This window comes from Magnolia sinica, chromosome 12 (genome assembly GCF_029962835.1).
Source record: "Magnolia sinica isolate HGM2019 chromosome 12, MsV1, whole genome shotgun sequence".
Classification (NCBI taxonomy): domain Eukaryota; kingdom Viridiplantae; phylum Streptophyta; class Magnoliopsida; order Magnoliales; family Magnoliaceae; genus Magnolia; species Magnolia sinica.
This window is the reverse complement of record NC_080584.1, coordinates 25,083,176-25,104,792: the sequence shown is the minus strand read 5'-3', so window position 1 is coordinate 25,104,792 and position 21,617 is coordinate 25,083,176. Positions and strand designations below refer to the sequence as shown.

At 39.6% G+C, this 21,617-nt stretch overlaps 1 protein-coding gene across 3 annotated transcripts in view; it reads right to left on the bottom strand.

Moving 5' to 3' along the window:
* Positions 1-21,057, bottom strand: part of LOC131221128 (protein PLASTID TRANSCRIPTIONALLY ACTIVE 14) — a 32,749-nt gene extending 11,692 nt beyond the window's left edge. Inside the window, exons 1-4 of one of the 3 annotated variants that reach the window (XM_058216277.1) lie at positions 20,862-21,057; positions 20,259-20,438; positions 19,622-19,759; positions 4,625-4,750 (exon numbers count right to left, since the gene is read on the bottom strand). In XM_058216277.1, the coding sequence (XP_058072260.1) occupies positions 4,625-4,750; positions 19,622-19,759; positions 20,259-20,438; positions 20,862-20,918 (501 nt within the window). In that variant the 5' untranslated portion in view covers positions 20,919-21,057. The remainder of the gene's footprint in view (positions 1-4,624; positions 4,751-19,621; positions 19,760-20,258; positions 20,439-20,861) is intronic. The other 2 variants (XM_058216275.1, XM_058216276.1) reach the window with 2 other exon arrangements.
* Positions 21,058-21,617: the final 560 nt, after the last annotated feature.

Genomic DNA, 21,617 nt, shown 5'->3' with positions numbered 1-21,617 from the left:
AGCTTTATTCTTGAATACAAAGAGGTATGGAAAATCTATGGATGTACTTTAATGGCTAATGAATGGAATCATATATCCGGTTGGACATTGATTAACTTTCTCGTTAATTGTCCGACTGGAACAATGTTCTTAAATTCGTCAATGCATCAGCTCATTCTTATATGATTAAATATTTGTTTACATTGCTAGATATTGTAGTTGAAGAAACAAGAGAAGAATGTAATGTCCAAGCTATCACGGACAAGGTATCCTCCTTTGCAGCCGTTGTCGCCTTCTTATGGAGAAGCAACATCGTTTATTTTGAACTCCAAACGTAGCACATTGTATAGATTTAATGTTAAAAGGTATAGGTAGGTTGTATATTAAGGTGATTGCTAGAGGTAGAAAAATCACTATGTTTATGTATAAACATGCCCTTCTACTCCATAACATAAGAAAATGAATTGGCTATAATTTACTCCCTCACCCAATTTGCAATGGCCTTTTTAATACTACAAAGGTTGTGTGCAAAATAATAATAATAATAATAATAATAATAAATAATTTAAGCTTAAAAGCTTTGTAATGTCAACCGATTGGAATAACAGACCTTGGTCAAAGAAGGCCAAAGGAAAGTCCAACAAACTATCCTTTTGCAATCATTCTGAACACTAGTGTTGAAGGTACTGAAATCTTCAGAACCCTTGGTGTGTTAAGATTAGTGTACGGTTAATTATAAAGAATGTGATTATACCCCTATATTAGATATTATCGATAAAAGATTGGGTAACCAAATATCATCTCCATTATATTCGGCTTCCTATATCCTTAATCTGACCATATTATTCCATTCTGTGGATCGTAGTAAGGCAGAAGCAACGTATATGGTAGGATTTCTTATGTATTGAAGAAAATGGTTCCAAATAAAAATGAACATGATCGGGTTTCTAGACTATTGGACTTCTACTTGAAGGGTGTGGGGATTTTCTCAAAAGACAGTCATCAGACATAGATCTATGAATTACCAAGTGTGAACGTTTTAGCAAGTTGTTCTAACTTAGAATGATTTCTTACAATCTACAGAGTCTAACTTACTCTAATTGTTGTTTGTACAACTGACTAGTGGTTAATTTATGGAGTGACCCCAAACAAGAAGGATCCAACACTGAAGAAATTGGCCATTCTTGGCCTCACATGCTCTGCAAGCGGTTACGAGCGCAACTAGAATACATATGTTCATTCGAGTACAACCCCTCTCCCACTCGCATATTGCCATTTAACAACATTGGTTGCTGCAGTAGGTACATTTCTTTTAACTTTTTTGGTTTGTTTCTCCAGTTACTATGCATAACGGCCCTAGGCCGTTACAGTTTGGGGAGATAAGGCAGCCCTACATTGCTTTGTATATATGTGCAAAGCATAAATACTGATGGCCCACATAGTCTTGTGTGTCTTGATAATATAATATAATATAATATTATATATATATATACACACACACACACACACGGAAACGCTCACCTGCGAACCAGTTCGTACCTATTACATACGAACTTTTTTGAGAACCCATCATCCGTGATGTGGATCCAAAATCTGAACCGTTCATGTGAAACAGCACCTCGTGAAACCCCCCAGGACCAAGTTTTACTTTGATCTAGAACTTTGATGGGCCATGAAAAATTAAAACAGTTTCCTCCCTTGATTTGCATTTCTCTTTGCTATGGCCCACTAGAATTTTAGATCAAGGTGAAAATTTCTCACATGAGGTTTCATGGGATTCTGAATCACATGGACCGTTCAAATTAGACACCCATGACACGTGTGCAAAGGTGCGCACGTGTGTAGGTGCGCAGGGGAGCATGACTCTATATATATATATATATATATATATATATCAGTTATTAATCTTTAGTTATCTTTTAGATTTCTTTTGGTTATCTGATTTTGTTTTTAGTAATTGTCTGCTTGAAAAAAGATTATCTTTGTAATCAAGAAATTTAAAAAAAAAAAAAAAAAAAAGAATTATAGAGTTGAAGGAAATAGATATTCTATCTTCTCCCTTTCCGTATTTTTACATGGTATCAAAGCCTCTTGGTTGATTTTCTTTTGTTACTTCGAGAGTCTACCGTCCATCTCTCTCTTCTCAGATCTTGTATGATGATGGAGAAACAGATTTAGACTCATCATCATCATGCAGGGTCCATAGATGAGGAAAAATAGACTTAGATGGTTACGTCATGTGCAACGGAGACCAAGAACCACACCAGATAGGAGCGAGTCGGTACAAGTTAAAGCTTTAAAAGGGCAGGGGGAAGGCCCAAAAGGACATAGTTGGAAGTAGTAAGAAAATACTAGATGGCCTACGGTCTAATTGATGGTCTAACCCCTGATAAAGTGGAATGGTGGAATAGGATTCATAAAGCCAAACCCAATTAACTGGGATAAGGCATAGATGATGATCTTCATCATCATTACACAAGGTCCACCCCCCTTCCAACCCTCCAACACCGTCACTACTGCAAATTTATTCTCCGATTCAGTTATCTTGGGCTTCTAGTCAAAACCAATGCCATCACCAATTTGCTATCAAATTATTATCAAGCCACTGAGAGAGCCATCAATTCAAATCATTGCCATTGGAAGTGTTGCATCCATCAAAAGAGCCAACAGTTCAAATCCCAGCCATCGGAAGTGCCATTAGATCCTTCGATGGCCACCGGATATGCACATCCCAGGAGTCATCAAAAGTACAGTGCCTCTCTGGAAACTCCCAGACTCATCAGCAAGCTGGCAATGCATGATATACGTGCTCCAGCTTGAGTGGGAGTGTTAGAGTACACAACTCTGTGTAGTTGTAGTCTTGTAGAGCACCATATTGATCATGTATAGTCTTGTACGATCCTAATGAACACCATATTGGTGTATGTCTCTAGTTATCTTTTTAGATATCTTTTGGTTATTTGATTTATTTTGTTACTTATCTCTTTGTAAACAGAAGATTATCTTTGTAATTAAGAGATAATAAATAAAGATTCTGGAGGAGGAGAAAATAGACATTCTCTTCTCTTCTTTTTCCTATTTGTACAATCTTCATTACACTTGATTGAACTATCTCATGCTGCTCTCCATCATTTTATCGCATGTTAGAACTCTAGGCTACTTTTTTTCTCTTTTGAAGGATAAATGGAATTTTATTAAAAGAAAAGAGAGAAATGATACAAAATGGATGATGAGGAATCATCCAATCACAACTATGATCAAGAATCATCCTATAGGTGCTTCTCATGACCTAATTCTTATTTCTATCCTTCCTTGTCTTCCCACCCATCGGTCTCAATATCCTTGATCTCCGCTCTTCCTTATTTCTACATGTCCAACACTCTGCCACATGGAATAGCCAGTCATAGTTAAGAACTAATTATTAGTACAAAACTAATTATTAGTACAAAACAAGACAATCTCTACTTCAAAATTTCATGCAAGACATGGGCTTCATATTGACAAGGCATTTATTTAGATTCTTGGAAAGATATGTGCATGCTGTGATTAGTTTATTTATTCTTACATGCATTTACTGATTAAGACTTAACTATATAGTTTTATGCATGAGAGTTTTAACTTTCAAATGTATCAATTGTTAGGTAACTCATACATACCATTGGCTTTGGATATTAAAAAACAAGAAAATTGCATAAGTTGTCTTTTGACGACTTCAGAACTATCCTGAGAAGGATTTAAAGTCACGAGTCTCACTTTCCATCCACTTTTCTAATTGCCTTGTACAAGACAAACTCTTGGTTTCTCTTCGTCTGCTTCTTTTTTATATTTTATAGCCTAGCCTTGAAAGTTGCTGCTTGCTTTAATGCATCTCTTTATATTATCAAGAAAACAAGTAAGAAGAATGATCATCGACAGCCTGTTACATGAACTTCATATGAAACCAAGCTCATGTGCCAACAATGGTATGTCTGTTGAACGTGCAAGCCATGCATAAGGTGGTCCACTCCATGAAATCAACTGGCAAAAAAATCAGATTCGGTCCACTCATTGGGTGAGCCTTATGTGTACACTGAATCAAACCATCAGCTTCTGTTTAAAGCATTTATTGTTTTCATATAGGTGCACCATCTGATAAGAAGACCAGCCTGATTTTTGCACGATTTTATACTCATGGTGGGGCCCACTTATGCATTGCTCAGAAGTTCTCTGGTTGCATGTGAAGTTCACGTACAACGAGAGAATTCCTCCAAACAGTAATGTTTCACTGTCTGTTGGATTAGTGTGATCTTTCAATATTGTACTATTGGTTGAAGTACGACCAGAAATTCTGCACTTCTGTTGCAAATTTGCAACCTTCAGCCCAATATTTTGGGACTCCAAAATAGATCCATCATTAAAAAAAAATAATTTAAAATTAAAAAATAAATAAATAATAATAATAATAATTAAATCAATATATGTATATGTGTGTGTGTGTGTGTGTGTGTGTGTGGCTGCAATGGAGATACAGAAATATAAAACATGAAGGCAAATGCATCCGAGAAATAGAGAATTGTATCCAAGAAGTAGATAACTATGTATAGAAGAAGAAAATAACAATAAAAATTTATGCACTGCACAAAAACAATAGCAGAATTACAGTTACCTCCGGATTGGTTGAGTTGATAATATCAAATATAGGATGACCTATTGGTACAATATCGGGAAAAAACATCCATGGAAGTTTTTTACTTATAGTTAACATCAACTCCAATGGAATCTCCATAATAACCTGCAATTGAGTAAAGAAATAGCATCAATATCATGGAACTGGGGGGAAATCCAAATTTTCCAATTTAAAAATAAATAGTATCAAGTGGAACTACAAACATCTCTCAGAATAAATAAATAAGTGGAACTACGCCATGGATCAGCATCAGCTTTGTGTAAAATGAGAACTTGACTGAAAGCATGAATCCCTTGCACCAATACTATAATATTACAAGGGAATTCAAATGCCTGCAACTGCAGCTCTTCAAGAAGGCTATGTGGGGAAACATCGTGGGTATCAAATAGTTGAAATTGATTAAAAGAATGTTATTAACAAGGTAGACAATGCTTAATATGAATCATTGAACCTAGCACTTGGTTATTTTAACAACATGTGAGAGAGTTTCAACGTAAACACTTTGTTAACTTATTTAGATAAAGAAGCTAAATATCACTGACAGTGACACCATAGCCAAGGAAGGTGTAACAAGATTGACTCTTTGTATAGGGGGTGTCTGTCTGTCCCCTCCGCTATATATTTCCTTACAATTTTAAGGAAGTTTACGTTACGAGCATTAAAAATTAAATACATATTAAACATTTTTGCTAAATCCAAAACTACATTGTCAATGATTATATTATAGTTGCACGACACGTGAAGCAAAGCGGCAACAGATTTGGATGCGACAGCAAGGAAGAGGATGTTTCAAAATGCTAGCAAGACTCCTTTCAATACTCGAGGCAAAATCATTTGGAGAATGTTTCCATTAGCAATCATGTGAGAAGTATGGATAAAAAGAAATAGAACTGAAGATCTTCATGTTTCCCTGAATAGATAGTCAGAAAGATAAAAAAAGCTCTAAGAATTTGGGGTTGTGCCTCTTCCAAATTCTCCAGTAACACTAGATTTTCACCGGTGTTCTGTCAAAGTGGACCATTGGTACTCTGCCTTCTTGTTGGTGGAGGTAAAATACAGATTGAAGGTCTATTTGAGTCCCAGTCCGTCAAGGATTAGTGGTGTTCCCACTGATGATCATAGATTGGTGAAGTTCACCCACTCAGGTCCCATGGTAATGGGATACTAGAATCGGGCTGAACTGTTGGCAATCAAAGTTGGAGTGGAGATTTTTGCTAATTGAATGGAAGGTCCACCTGATATAGAAGCAACACCAACTAATAGCACCGACTTAGGGCTAAAGTACATGTTAGAAATACAACCACGTGGGTTGCCTTTTAACCACTTGTATATAAGGCATTTAGATTAAACTAAGTATGGTCTTTATAACCATTTGTTGTAACCGACCTAAAGCTTGCAACAACTATATATAGGGGAGTCTTGTAAGGAGAAAAACAACAAAGTACAAAAATCTTGTGTATACAAAATTAAAATACACAACTATTACAAGTCACAACTACACCTTACACATGTAAGTTACACATTCACGCCAACAAGACTCTCTACTAAGACACACAATTAGCAACTACTCTAATAACACATCACACAACTACAGGTACTCACATCTCACAGTACTTCTTCTCACTACACTTGTACCTCACGGCTACTCACACTTTCTCACAACTTCACTTCATCTACAACTTCAAATACAACTTTTACATCATTGGGGCCAAATACAACATAATTGCTGGATGACGTTAATTGAGATATAGATAGTAGATTCTTTTTCATACCTAGTACGTGGAACATTCGTTGTAGTTGTGCTTCATTCTTGCTAGATATGGGTATGCAAGTAGCTTCCCCTACATGAGTGATTGGTAGCTGTGTGTTGTTGGCCGTAACAACCAGTGTTTTATGTATCAATGATATCGGCCAATATATCCCACGATATATCTTGTATCCCACCTATGCGATACAAAACACACAAGCATTGGGATATGTCTCACACGTTCGATCCGATGAGCATTTTCGATTTTCGATTCTTTTCTTCTTTTTTTCCTGTAAATCAGGTTAAATCAGTATCAAATTGTTACAAATCCATGATTTTTCATGTTTTGCATGAAAAATCATGGATTGGGAGCTTCGATTTTGAGATTTAGAGGAGATGAGTCAAGTTGTAGAAATTTGAAAAAAAAATCAAAATCAAAATTTCCCAATTTCTCGCAAATCGGTTGCAATCTTTGTGTTCAAACATAAAATCAAACATGTATGTAACTTGATCTAGTGATTCTTCTTTTGCTTTTGAATGTATTGCTTATGTTTCCACACGTCTTCATACATTTATAAATTATAAATTTTATGAATATACTTGCATCAATTCAATTAGACAGCACATGGATTAGGACCCCATACAAAGAAAACCTATTATGTGCACTTGTTTTTTAATAATGTTTTAATTTATAAGTGTGTATTGATGTCTTTTTTAACAATCAGTGAAGTTTATTGAAAAATTCAACCAATTTCCCAATGTTCTCCCATGTTTCCAATAGCAACGATACATTATGCGATACAACCAATATATCCCATGCGATAACCGATACATATCCACATCCCAAAGGTGCGATACGTAATGTGATACCGACATTTCAAACACTGGTAACAACTACCTTGCCACCGTCGTACCTGGTAAAGGTTACACACTTTGATTTATCTTATGTCATGTGATTTGAAATCCCGAATCAACGATCCAATCTTGATCATAGTTGATGTCTTTAGGATTAAAGACCGTGGCAAGTGTTATCTCTTTGCAATTCTCAATAGCGGCACCAAATGCTACCTCTTGGCTCCTTGAAGTAGTACATCTGGCCTTGTCTGAACCAGTGTTCGAAATATCGATACTATCGGCCGATATTATCGATATCGTAGTCCAACGATACAAAATCCTTCGAAAGAGACCAAAAAGTAAATAAATAAATGCCAATATCGTTTGGGATAGCATCATTATCCGAAAAGATCGGAAATAAATAAATATAAATAAAAAATCTAGAGGATGGATTTCGGTACTTGTAAAAGAGATCGCCATGACCAGAAGCATCCATTTGGTGGGCCATTCGAATTGAAGCTTCGTTCGTAGGTTACCGCAGACAAAATCTCCAATTTTGGAGAGAAATTTGTCAAAATCCTCGCCGATACTTGAGATTTGCGAGAAATTTTAAGGACCGCCCGAGCCCTTTTTAAGGAAATGGAGTACCGCACACCACCAAGCTGCCTGGTGTGGTAACGTCACCAAGTTTTATGGGTCCCATCATGAGGTATGTGTTATATCCAGACCATTCGTCCGTTTGATGAGATCTTCATAAGGCTTGAGCCGAAAAATAAGATAGATCCAAAGATCAAGTGGACCATACTGCAAACAACAGTGGGAGATTGAACGTCTACCATTGAAACCCTTTTGGCAGTCACGGAAGTTTTGGATCAATATGATATTTATTTTTCCTCTTCATCCAGGTCTGTGTGACCTAATTAACAGATTGGATGGAAAATAAACGTTATGGTGGGCCCTAAGAATGTTTGAACGGTGAGAATTAGTCCCCATTGCTATTTGTGGTATGGTCCACTTGAGCTTTGGATATGACTCGTTTTTGAGTTCATAATCTAAAATGATTTCTCCAAATGCATGAACAATGTAGATATAATAAATACATTATTGTGGGGCCATGTAACTTTGAAACATTCGCACAACTCAAGCTTGAGCAGCACCAACGCTAGACACAGATTTCCTGCAAGAGCCTTTAGAAGGAAGTTCCTGCGCTTGAAACCTTAGGTGGGGCCTACTATGATGTTTGTGAGGAATCCACTCCGTCCATCCATTTTGTGAGAACATTTTAGATGGGTAAAAAATGAGCAGGATCCGATACTCAAGTGCGCCGAAAACGTTAGGATTGAACATTCACACTTGAAATATTCGTGGGGCCACATAAATTTTGAATCAAACTAATTTTTGTATTTTCAATTCATCCCAGTAGGAATGACATTATGAACGGTATGGATGGCATGTTAACATCACTATCAACCCAGGGAGGTTTCAACGGTAGGAATTTCCCTGCCCACCTTTTCCTTTAGTGTGGCCCACTTTAGTCTTGGATCCTGCTCACTTTTGCTCTCAAGTTCTAAAATGAGCTCAAAAAACGGATGGACGGGGCGGATTTCTTACAAACATCACAATTGGCCCCACCTAGGTTTCGAGCGCAAGAACTTAGCAAGAAATATGCGCCCTCACCGCCTGTATTCCCAGTGTGGCGGGAAGCATATGGCGTAGTGAGCAGTGTGCTTTGTAAACTTTGTGGGGCCCACTATAATTCGTGTTATTTTATCCACTCTGTCCATCCATTTTACCAAATAATTTTATGGTTTTAGACTAAAAAATGAAGCATATCCAAAGCTCAAGTGGACCACACCATAGAAAACAGTGCAAATTGAATGTCTATCGTTAACAAATCCTTGGGGGCCAAAGAAGTTTTGGATCAAACTGATATTTGTTCTTTTCCTTCATCCATGTCTTTCTGATCTTATGAATAGGTTAGATGAAAAATAAACATCATTGTAGGTCCTAGGAAGGTTTCAATGGTGGAAATCATTATTCATACTGTTTCATGTGGTCCATTTGAGCTTTGGATATGTTTCAAATTTGTGTTAAACCCCTAGAATGAGCTAGAAAAATGGATGGACGACGTGGATAAACCATGTACATTCACGGTGGGCCCAACAGAGTTTATTCAGTACCATAAGAGTGTATTTAAGTGCGGTGGGATACAGATACATATCAAGTGGACTATACTCAAAGAAACAATGGTAGTTGAACAGGGTACCATTAAAAACTTCTTAGGGTAGACCTTAATTTTTCCTATATTTTATTAGGCATCCAATCCGCTGATAACTTCACATAAGTTTTAATGAAGAGAAAAAACTTTTATCAGCTTGATCCAAAACTTTTGTGTCCCACTAATGGTCAATCACCATTGTTTCCTATCGTATGGTCAACCTGATTATTGGATCTACTTTATTTTTTGGATAATGTCTTGATGGTATGGAAAAATGGATGGACGGGGTGGATACTGAATGTAGTTGTATTAGTTCAATCGGACAACGCATAGCTTAGGACCCTATACAAAGGAAACCTACTATGTGCACTTCTTTTTTGAGACTTTATGATTTAAAAGTGTGTATTAAGGTCTTTTTTAATAATCCTTGAAGTTTCCTTGAAAACTTCAACCATTTTCCCAATGTTTCCCCATGTTTCCCAAAAAGTGTGATAAATTACGCGATACAAACAATATATCCCATGCGATAACCGATACGTATCTATATCCCAAGGGTGCAATACATTGCGCAATACCGATATTTCGAACACTAGTCCGAACTTGGCAGTCTGATCTCCTCGGTCATTGCCAGAGAGGCATGGACTTCCCAATCTTCTTTGCTCTCGCTCTGACGAGTCGTTGTAGTTGCCAAATTTACTTCTTTTGTAGTCTACAGTCACAAGCAAAGTGGTCCATCTTACCACAATTATAGCATTCGACATTTTGGTGTAAACTCCTTTGTTGTCAATTATCATTTATGTTGTTTCGCGAAGCTCCGCCTGGTTGAGAACTTCCCTTTCATAGAGTAGCCTCTACAGTCTCTAATTTCTTTGGTCTTGTAACGGATTTTTCCTTCCAAATAAAAAGTGTCTTCTTCGTCTTTTATTGAAACGTCGCCCATCTGTTTGGCCAGAGTTTCCTAATTTGCCAATAAGCTCTCGAGCTCTACAAGAGATGGCTGAGTTAGCCAACCTCTGGTGGTCGTCATGAACCTGTTGCACTCGGGTCTCAATCCTCGAGTGATAATCGCCTCATTCTGGCCTCACTGACCTGCAAATCTGGATCAAGCTAGGAAATCTCGTTGCAAAGAGATTTTACTTTCATGAAATATTAACTAATTGTCATTGACCCTTGTGTAAACGTCGCGAGCTCATTCTCTAAATATTAGAGACTAGAATCATTTGTCCTGACAAAGAGAGTTGCTAGTGTATTCCAAGCTGATTTTGGCGTATCAGCTTTCCGAATGTGCTCAAACGGTTCATTTTCAATTGTTGTCTTCAGCACGTACATCGCCTTCCTGGCTTTAATCCATCACAAACATAGTGCTTTTGCATCTTCTCTTGTAGGTGCAACAGTTTCACTGACGTCGTTGACCTCCCAAAGATCCCGACCTTGTAAGTATGACTCCATGCATGAACGCCAGAAATCGTGGTTGTGATTGTTCATCTTCTCAAGCCCTCCAATTGTATTTGCAGGATCCACCATTGTGCTTGGTGTGGGCGCCTATTGATCTTCACCACCAAGAAGCTCGAACCCCGACCGATCGACTTCATAGCATCACACTACTCACAATGGACAGTCCCTGGAGAGAATAGTGGCTCTGATACCACTTGTAAGAAGAGAAAAAATAACAAAGTACAAAAATCTTGTGTATACAAAATTAAAATACACAACTATTACAAATCACAACTACACCTTACTTACACTTATAAGTTACACATTCACTATAGAGAATGCTAGTGTATTGTATTTATTGTGTGTCCTTTTAGTGTAAGTGCATGTGCACACTTCCCTATTCCCCTGCAGTGTACTATATGCTTTTTCATAATAAAATATTATGTGTTAGGGCATGCAAGCCTAACACATCATCTCTCCCAAACTCTCCTCCTCCTTCTCTCTCAATATTCTCATCTCTTCTTCACATTATCCTCATCAAATCTTTTTCTACTTGGTATCAGAGCAAGTTCAAGGCATTCCGCATCCAACAGGTTGAGAGGCGACACGTCACCTTGCTGACGTCAGCAGCCGTACGGCTGACGTAAGCGTTGTACGGACGCATGGGCTCTGTTTGAGCTAAAAGTTTAGGGGTTTGATAGATCTTGATTTTAGAAGATTTGTCATGATTTTTTCAGAATTTATTGGACCTCATTTCATGGTTTTTTGGGCGAAATAGAGAAATTCGAAAATCGGTTCCAGATTCCGTTTTTCTTCGATCTACCTCAAATCGGTAAGCTTTTCTTCGGTTTCTTTGCTCAAGATGGGCCGAAATCTTCCTCCCAAGCTATCCATGGTGGATTTTTTACTCAAGATAAATGTTTGAGAGGTTTTTAACCTCAAATGGGCGTGCGACTGGGCCGTTTTTCACTCGATCAGGCCCTATTTGACTGCGTTTCATGGTATTTTGGATGATTGATATTTGTTTGAGGTTTATCTCTTGTTATGTTGAAGGATTGAGTGAGATAGAGTTGTTTGAATCAATCTTTCTTGGCATAGGTGGTCTCTTGGCATAGGTTTATTTCTCTTGGACTCTATCATGGCTGACAAAGGGCCCTCATCTCTTGGCATAGGGTCTCTTGAATCTAACCCCTTGCAGATTACCTCCATTAAGTTGAATGGTGACAACTATCTTTAATGGGCACAATCTGTAAAAGTATTTTTAGGAGCCCGTGACAAGTTATCGTATATTTTGGATGATTCCCCAAGCTCTACAGATGTTACCTACAAGTCTTGGACAAAGGAGAATTATCAAGTTATTGCATGGTTGTTGAATAGCATGGATTCCTCGATTAGCCACTTAGTGATGTTTTTATCCTCTGCTAAAGGCATTTGGGATACGCTTCATGATATGTTCTCAGAATCTCAGAATTTTTCACGGGTATTCTAGCTTATTCAAGAAATTGGTCGGTTTCAACAAAACTCCAGATCCTTAAAAGACTACTATTCGATGCTTCGGGGTATATGGGATGAGTTGGATATGTATCAGCCTCTTCCTTCCAAATGTAAAGAGGATCATGAACATGCTCATAAGCAACGGGATGATACTCGTATCATGCAGTTCCTCGCTGGATTGAGTTCTGATTATCTTCACGTTCGCGATCAGGTTGTTATGCAGGATCCTCTTCCCCCATTGAGGACAGTCTATGCCATGTGTCAGCGTACTATGATCTCTACTCTTCATTCTCATTCATTTGTGCCACCCGAGCGTTCGGCACATCTTGTTGGCGATCAGTCCTCCCTTGGTCTTTGGGTACCATCCTTGAACTCAGGGCGCATTTCTGGTTTTGGTGGTCGTGGTAGAGGCAGCGATCTAGATCGCAGTCGCGACGGCCGTAGTCTTCGTGGTCATGGTGGACGTGGACGAGGACGTGATGGTTCCCACATTTGTTCACATTGCGGTGGAACTAATCACACTATTGATTATTGCTGGCAGCTACATAGTCGTCCTACGTATGCCGCTGCTTCTGTTGTTTCCACTGTTGCTTTTGAGACACAGTCTTCCACCCCGACAGCTGAGCAGTCTACTTCAGGGGAGTCTCTTATTATTTCTCGGGCGGCATATGATGCCCTTATGCGGCTTCACATTCGGGATATTCCTGAGCCTTCTCACGCAGCTTCGGCCCAGTCAGGTACTGCCCTTCTTGCGTCATCCTCTCCTACCTCCTAGGTCATTGACTCTGGAGCTTCCTCCCATATGACTGGTAAGTTGCAATTCTTTTCTTCTTATTCTTCTTCTTCTCCCACTCAGTATGTCACAGTCGCAGATGGAACCCAATCTCTCATCTCTGGGATTGGTTCCATCCCTCTCTCTTCTTCCTTGTCTTTGTCCTCCGTATTGCATGTGCCTCGTTTTCCATTAAACTTATTGTCTATTAGCTCTCTTACTAAATCACTCAATTGTTCCATCACCTTCTTTCCTTCTTATTGTTTGTTTCAGGACCTACAGACGAAGAGAGTGATTGGTGGGGGGCATGAGCGAGGAGGCGTTTATCTTTTCAATGATACACCTGTTGCCGCTTCTTGTACCCTTTCTCTAGATCAAGAGTCCATGACTCGGTGGCATTGCCGCTTAGGCCACCCATCCATTGCTAGATTGAGACTTTTATTTCCCTCCTTACCTGTCACTAAACCATTATGCTGTGATATTTGTGAATTGTCTAAACATCATCGTGCTACGTTTCCTCCTAGCTCTTCTGGGAGAAAATCTCAACCTTTTCTTCTGGTTCACTCGGATGTTTGGGGACCAGCTCCGGTTACCTCGACTTTTGGATTTAGATATTTTGTTACCTTTATTGATGATTATTCCCGCATGACTTGGATTTATCTTTTGAAATCTAAAAGTGAAGTGTTTGATGCGTTTAAAGTGTTTTATCATGAAGTGTGTACTCAATTTCACTGTTCCATCAAATCCCTCCATTCTGATAATGGGGGAGAATACATGTCTACTGCCTTTCTGTCCTTCTTGCAGGAACGTGGTATTTTATCTAGAACATCATGTGCTCGCACTCCTCAACAAAATGGTATTGCAAAACGAAAGAATCGTCATCTTCTTGAAGTTGCTCGCACCCTTCTACTTGGTATGCATCTACCCAAACATTTTTAGGGTGATGCTCTTTTAACTACTACTTTTCTTATTAATCGTATACCCTCACATATTCTGTCTTATAAATCTTCATTTACTATTTTGTATCCTCGTGATAATCCATTTCCTCTACCACCTAAAGTTTTTGGTTGTACATGCTTTGTTCAAATTTTGGATGGGAGTAATGATAAACTTAGTCCCAGGGCGATTAAATGTGTCTTTATAGGGTATACTCGGAGTCAGAAAGGTTATAAATGCTTTGACCCATTGACTCACAAGAAATATGTCTCTGCCGATGTCACCTTCTTTGAGGATATTTCTTTTTTCTCCTCTCCAGGCCGATCCCTCTGTGATCCTCTTGCGCGTCAGGGGGAGTATAACTCTTATCCTCTTTCCACTAGTGATCATGGGAAAACTCCTCTCCCCTCTATTCAGCATCCTGTTGGTGATATGGGTGAGCCTAAGCCTCTGCAGGTGTATCAGCATCGAGATAAATCTTCACAAGCTCAGTCATCTACCCTTCCGTTACTTTGGATGTTGGTTCAGGTGACTCTCCTAACTCGAGTTTAGATCTTCCCATTGCCTTGCGCAAAGGGTCACGATCTTGTACTCAACACCCCATTAGTAATTTCATTTCATATGATCATCTTTCACCGTCTTTTCAGTCGTTTGCAGCTTCCCTTTCATCACAGACTATTCCTAGATCTCTCTCACATGCTCTTCAGAGTCCTGATTGGACAAAGGTGATGATGGAAGAAATGTCTGCTCTTAAGAAGAATCATACCTGGGATCTTGTGCCACTTCCTGTAGGCCATAAGCCTGTTGGCTGTCGATGGGTTTATACAATCAAGTTTCTTCCAGATGGCTCAATTGATCGCTATAAAGCCTGTCTTGTTGCTAAAGGTTACACCCAGACTCATGGTGTGGATTACTTCGAGACATTTTCTCCAGTGGCTAAAAGCTTAATTCAATTCGTGTTGTGCTCTCCTTGGCCGTTAATTTATCATGGCCCTTGTTTCAGCTTGATGTTAAGAATGCATTTCTCTATGGGGATCTTACAGAGGAAGTTTACATGCATCAACCTCCTGGCTTTGTTGCTTCTCACAACCCTGCACTTGTATGTCGGTTGAAGAAGGCTCTTTATGGACTCAAACAATCTCCACGTGCATGGTTCGAAAAATTTAGTCAAGCTCTCTTGGAGTTTGGCTTTGTTCGTAGTCATGCTGATCATTCTCTCTTTATATGTCGTCGATCGACGGGCATCATGGTTCTCATTGTCTATGTGGATGATATTGTTTTGTCCGGTAGTGATTCTGCTGGAATGAGGGAGGTCAAAGATTTTTTGAAGACCAAGTTTGAAATCAAGGATCTTGGTCCTCTTCGCTACTTCCTCGGAATTGAAGTTGCTCGCTCATCATCCAAATTGGTCTTGCCACAACGAAAATATGCGCTCGATCTTCTCATGGAGACCGGCATGTTAGGGTGCAAGCTTGCTACCACTCCCATGGATACTTCACAGAAGCTTCGACCAGATGATGGTCCTCTCCTTATTGATCCCGAGATGTATCGACGACTTGTAGGCCGGCTTATTTACCTGACTATTACTCGCCCAGATCTCTCATTTGCAGTGGGGGTTGTTAGCCAATTCATGCAAGCTCCCTGTACTTCTCATCTCACGGTTGTTTACCGCATACTTCGGTATTTAAAATCAGCCCCGGGTCTTGGCCTCTACTTTCAGTTGCATGGTCATCTTCATCTTTCTGACTATTCCGATGCTGATTGTGCAGGTAGTACTTTTGATCGCCGCTCTACATCTGGCTTCTGTACCTTCCTAGGTGGCAATCTTATAACCTAGAAGAGCAAAAAGCAGTCAGTTGTTGCCCGGTCCTCGGCTAAAGCTGAATATCGTGCTATGGCTCATGCGACATGTGAACTTGTGTGGCTTCGCAATCTTCTTGAAGAACTTGGCTATCCTCCTTCGGGTCCTATTCCTCTTCACTGTGACAATCAAGCGGCCATCCATATTGCTCGTAACCCAGTCTTCCATGAGCGAACCAAGCATATTGAGGTTGACTGTTACTTTATTCAGGAGAAAGTCGCTTCTAAGGAAATTGTCACTCCTTTTGTTCGATCTGGGGATCAACTTGCTGATGTTCTTACAAAATCCTTGAGTCGAGATGCTCTTCATCGTGTTCGTGACAAGTTGGGCATGATCAACATCTATGCTCCAACTTGAGGGGGAGTATAGAGAATGCTAGTGTATTGTATTTATTGTGTGTCCTTTTAGTGTAAGTGCATGTGCACACTTCCCTATTCCCCTGCAGTGTACTATATGCTTTTTCATAATAAAATATTATGTGTTAGGGCATGCAAGCCTAACACATCATCTCTCCCAAACTCTCCTCCTCCTCTCTCAATATTCTCATCTCTTCTTCACATTATCCTCATCAAATCTTTTTCTACTTTCACAACTATGTAGTGTTGAAGACAACAGTTTGAAATGAACTGTTAGAGCATATTCGGGAAGCTGATATGCCAAAATCAGCTGGGAATACACTGGCAACTCTCTTTACTAGGACAAATGATGCTCATCTCCAATATTTAGAGAACAAGCGGTTATGCAAAGGTCATGACAATTGGCCAATATTTCATGGAAGTAAAAACTTTTTACAACGAGATCTCCCAACTCAATCCAGATTCGCAAGTCAGTGAGGCCAGGATGAGGCACATTATCGTTCAAGGATTGAGACCGGAGTACAACGGGTTCATGACGGCCATCAGGGGTTGGCCAACTCAGCCATCTCTCGTAAAGCTCGAGAGCTTATTGGCAAATCAGGAAACTTTGGCCAAACATATAAACGATGTTTCAATAAAGATGAAGAAAAAGCACTTTTGATTTGGAATGAAAAATCTGTCACGAGACCAAAGAAATTAGAGACTGTTGAGGTTACTCCGCGAAAAGGAAGCTCTCGACCAGGGGGGGTTTCGCGAAACAACATATATGGTAATTGACAACAAATGAGTTTACACTGAAACGTCAAATGCTATAATTGTGGTAAGATGGACCACTTTGCTTGTGACTGTAGCTACAAAAGAAAAGGACAAAAGAAGTAAATTTAGCGACTACAATGAGTCACCAGAGCGAGCGCTAAGAAGATCGAAAAGTCCAAGTGATGAGGACATCACGAGCGTACACGCACGCATGCCGCCCCCTATGCACGTACGGAATGAGAGGGAGAGCCCCACCGTCGATCTTGCTCGATGACGACGTCCAGGGAGGGCTTCCTAGTCAGAAGACGAAGTTGTAGTTCATTATAGTGGGCCCGATAATCAAGTAAAGCCCATCATAGGATCTCATGATCAGGGCCCACTAGTCGGATTGATTTCATATTTTAAGTTTTGATTATTTATGTTATTTAGAATATCATGAATGCTTTAGATTTCTTTGATTAGTTTTTATTTTGGTTTACTTAATCGTCAAGTAATAAGTTGCGCACATGGCGCGAGTTTTGGGGTATAGGATTTCCCTATAAATAGGCACCCCTTGTAGTTCTTTTAATTCATTCAAGTTTGATAAAAATTTCTGCAGTTTTTTTTCTACTATTTTGAGTTTCTGAGTTGTGGAAAAATTCATGTGGGTGCGAAGCCCTCCCTTTTTGAAGGGTTAAATTCTAGTGGGTGCGAAGCCCTCCCTTTTCGAGGCTAACTATCATGGTGCGAAGCCACAATTATCCCAATCCGCCCCTCCATCTTATTTTATCCTTCCGTCGATCATCTTCGCCTCAAATCCACTTGTTTTGCGACTGTTTGTCTTTCTACAGCCAGTTTCCAGAATATGGCCCTGCAGGAAGGCTGAAACTTCGACGGAGCACCGCGCCTCAACCGTACGTCGAATCGCCATCAAATTTGGAAGGTTTGGAGACCTCCTTAGCCGACCAAGGCCAAGAAGTCCCTTTTCGGATTTGGGCCTCCTCCACACGTGCAGCCACCTACTACGCACGTGTGCCGGTACCCTGCCCCACTGCCCGCACTCGGGATCTGTTCCAGGTTCAAGATTTCCTTCTCTTTTCCTTTTTCTTACCTAGTTTCATAACCCTAGTCCTAGTTTGCATTATCCATAATTTGTTTCCCCTTTTTTCTCATCCTAGGGTTCCTCGAATTGAAATTGGGGAATCCCTTGGATTAGGGGTTGATTACTATGCATGTGTGGCTGAATTCTATTTCCCTTTGAGTATCGTTTGTCTTATAATTTTTATTGTTTCAGTCCTAGCCTGTGTAGGCCTGGACCCGCATAGATTCCCCTTAATTGAAAGTTTGGACTTTCATGTGGGATATGGAATTTGTGTAGTTGTTTCTGAACTAATATGATCTTAAGCCTGAATTCTTACACATCATATTTGAATTTCATGTCCTGCATCAACAAGCCTCTCTGGTAAAAACTGAGATCGGACTGCAAGTTTGGACAAGGCTAGATGTACTACTTCATGGAACCAAGAGGTAGCATTTGGTGCCGCTATTGAGAATTACAAAGAGATAACACTTACTATAGCCTTTAATCCTAAAGACATCAAATATGATTAATATTGGATCGTTGACTCAGGATGTTTGAATCACATGACAGGAGATAAATCAAAGTTTGCGACCTTTACCAAGTAAGACGACGGCAAGGTAGTTGTTACGGGCAACAACACACGGCTACCAATCGCTCACATAGGGGAAGCTACTTGCATACCCAGATTCAGCAAGAATGAAGCACAACTACAACGAGTGTTCGACGTACCAGGTATGAAGAAGAATCTACTGTCTGTATCTCAACTAACATCATCCGACAATTACGTCATATTTTGCCCCAATGATGTAAAAGTCGTATGTGAAGTTGTAGATGAAGTGAAGTGAAGTGAAGTGAAGTTGTGAGGAAGTGTGAGTATACGTGAGGTACAAGTGAGGTAGTGAGAACATGTGAGTAGCTTTGGGTTGTGAGGTGTGAGTACTTATAGTTGTGTGATGCGTTATTAGTGTAGTTGCTAATTGTGAGTCTTAGTAGAGAGTCTTGTAGGTGTGAATGTGTAACTTATAAGTGTAAGGTGTAATTGTGATTTGTAATAGTTGTGTATTTTAATTTTGTATACACAAGATTTTTGCACTTTATTGTCTTTCTCTTCTTACACCCGATAGTTGAGGGAGACTTGTAAGATGCAATTGCTTGGGCGTCTAGGGCTTCTTCTCCTTCATGGAAACTAGTTTTCATCTTTAATGAATTGGGATTGCTATCTCGATTGAAGGTGATCGTCTTTAAGAGTATCAACGGCGAGTCAAATTGCATTGCCAATTCCTTGGAGAAGGATGGGGTCTATAGATCTTCTCTTTGCATAGAGGACTCATATATGTTGCCTCGATGGATCTAGCTTCCTTTGTATCCTTTTCCCTTTTTTGAAGCATTTTAATAAAATATATTTTCCCAATAAGAAAGAAATTAAACACCAATTCTGTGGGAGAGAGAGATAGAGAAATATATTTAAAAATAAGGCCAGCCAAGCTCTCAATCTAAAGAAAACTCACCCTGGCTCTTCGTAGTGGTTCGACATCTTTGGAGGCATACACTCCGAACCCATCAGGACCTTCCTTAAATTCCACACCAAAAGCACGAACACTCCGGACATAGCCGATCTTGTAGAAATCAGGATCTGCAGGCTCCAACTGCTGCCCAAAAAAGAAATCATCAAGAAAACGAAATGAAAAAGTAGAACAGTGAACTCTCGGCTCTCCTTGGCAGAAAGTATGGGAACGAACCCACCTGTGCATTTGCATTGGTCCCAAATGAACACCCATCAGAACTGAGGAACCACTTGAACTAATAGTCCTCAATAACAAGAATTAGTGAAGAAATTGTACAGCACCAAAATACAATGGTGAAAAAGACTGACCTGCTAATTTATTTCAATAGGTCCCATTGTTTGGCCTATCAGAGCTGGGGGACCCCACGAATCAGTACAACTCGGCTGACCATCAAATCAGACTACCAATTCAGGTGGTCCCTCATCTCCTAGTGGGGAACCACCCATTTATTCACATGGTTCCCATAGCTCCACCCACTAGAGCAGCAAGGTCACACAAATTAGCAGACCTCAATGGACCACCAAACAAGACATCTAGATTTAAAATAAAATAAAATAACCGGTAATGGGTTGTACGGTACCTCAGAAGACGAATCATCAGCATTAGGTGGTTCCAACAATCTGAATGGAGGTGTCTCGACGGAAGAAGCTTTAACTGATCGAATGCTCCTCTTCTTAATCACACTCTTCATATTAATATCATCACAAACTGAAGTGTTGTTGGGCGGTTGCAAGAAACCATGTGGGAAGAAATCCTTCAACTGCTTCCACTCACACAGAGAAAATAATCACAACGGGGGAATCGATATCTACATCCACCCTTTTTGATATGCACCCACCAATTTCCCATTTGTGGAATTGAAACAGTACATAAAGTGTACTATTTAAATTCCAAGAATTTGAAAATGGGTGTTTTTAAAATCAATCAGGGTGGCTTGAAACAGTGATTTTCTAATTGAAATGTAAGATGGAAAGATGTGAATTGATATGTGAAACCCATCCTGACTGATGAATGCACCCTTTTCTAGTGGATGATAGTACAAGTTTGTAGAATTGTAATACCAAAAGTGAAATTTGTGGGGGGTTTATTAGTTAGGGTGGGTGTAAATAGTAACTACATGCAAAAATTCCTACTATAGATTTGAGAGAGAGAGAGAGAGAGAGAGAGAGAGAGGAGATCTGACCTTAGGATTGAGAATGGAGGAGTAGGTTATTGTCTGCTGAAATGGCAGAGAGGCCATTGAGAGAGAGGTCTATCAATGAAAATTTTCGAAATGCCGCCGCTGTTGAAAGAGGGAGTGTGTTACGGTTGAAATGCCGGAAAACGTTATCCGCTTCCAATATAGCGCGTCTAGAAGATGGCCCAATCCAATACAAACGTGTCTACTTTAGGCAAGCTAATCGTAAAAATCAACTTGTGGGGCCCATCATAACGTTTTAATGGCATCGAGTCAGTCCATCATGTGCAACTCCCTTACATTCTCCTTGCATCTTTGTGAACACCACCCGCGGAACGCCCCGACCCCTTCATCCTGCCTTCGAAGAAAGAGTGATCGAGAGGTTCGGTGCTTGCCACTAAATGTGGTTTCTATGTCTACATGACTTACTCACATCAATTTGATTTTCTTAATTGTGTAATACCTTTCTAAGGTAATCCAAATGGTGCAATCAAATATTTGAATTGTTGTATTTTGTTTCAAAATAACTATTAAAATTTTGATTTTTCAAATTTTCAGTTTCCCTCCATATTTAAAAATTTTTGATATTTTGGGATTGTAGGTTTTGTTCCACATTGTATTTGATAAAGTAAATCCTCTTGTATATAAAATAGGCTTTTTGCCTTGGGGCTTGAGCCTCATTCAGGTGGCATGTGAATTTGGTCCTGTGTGGGGCTATGCCAGTAGCTTTAATCTATGTCATTAACCACATGCGCGCGCGCG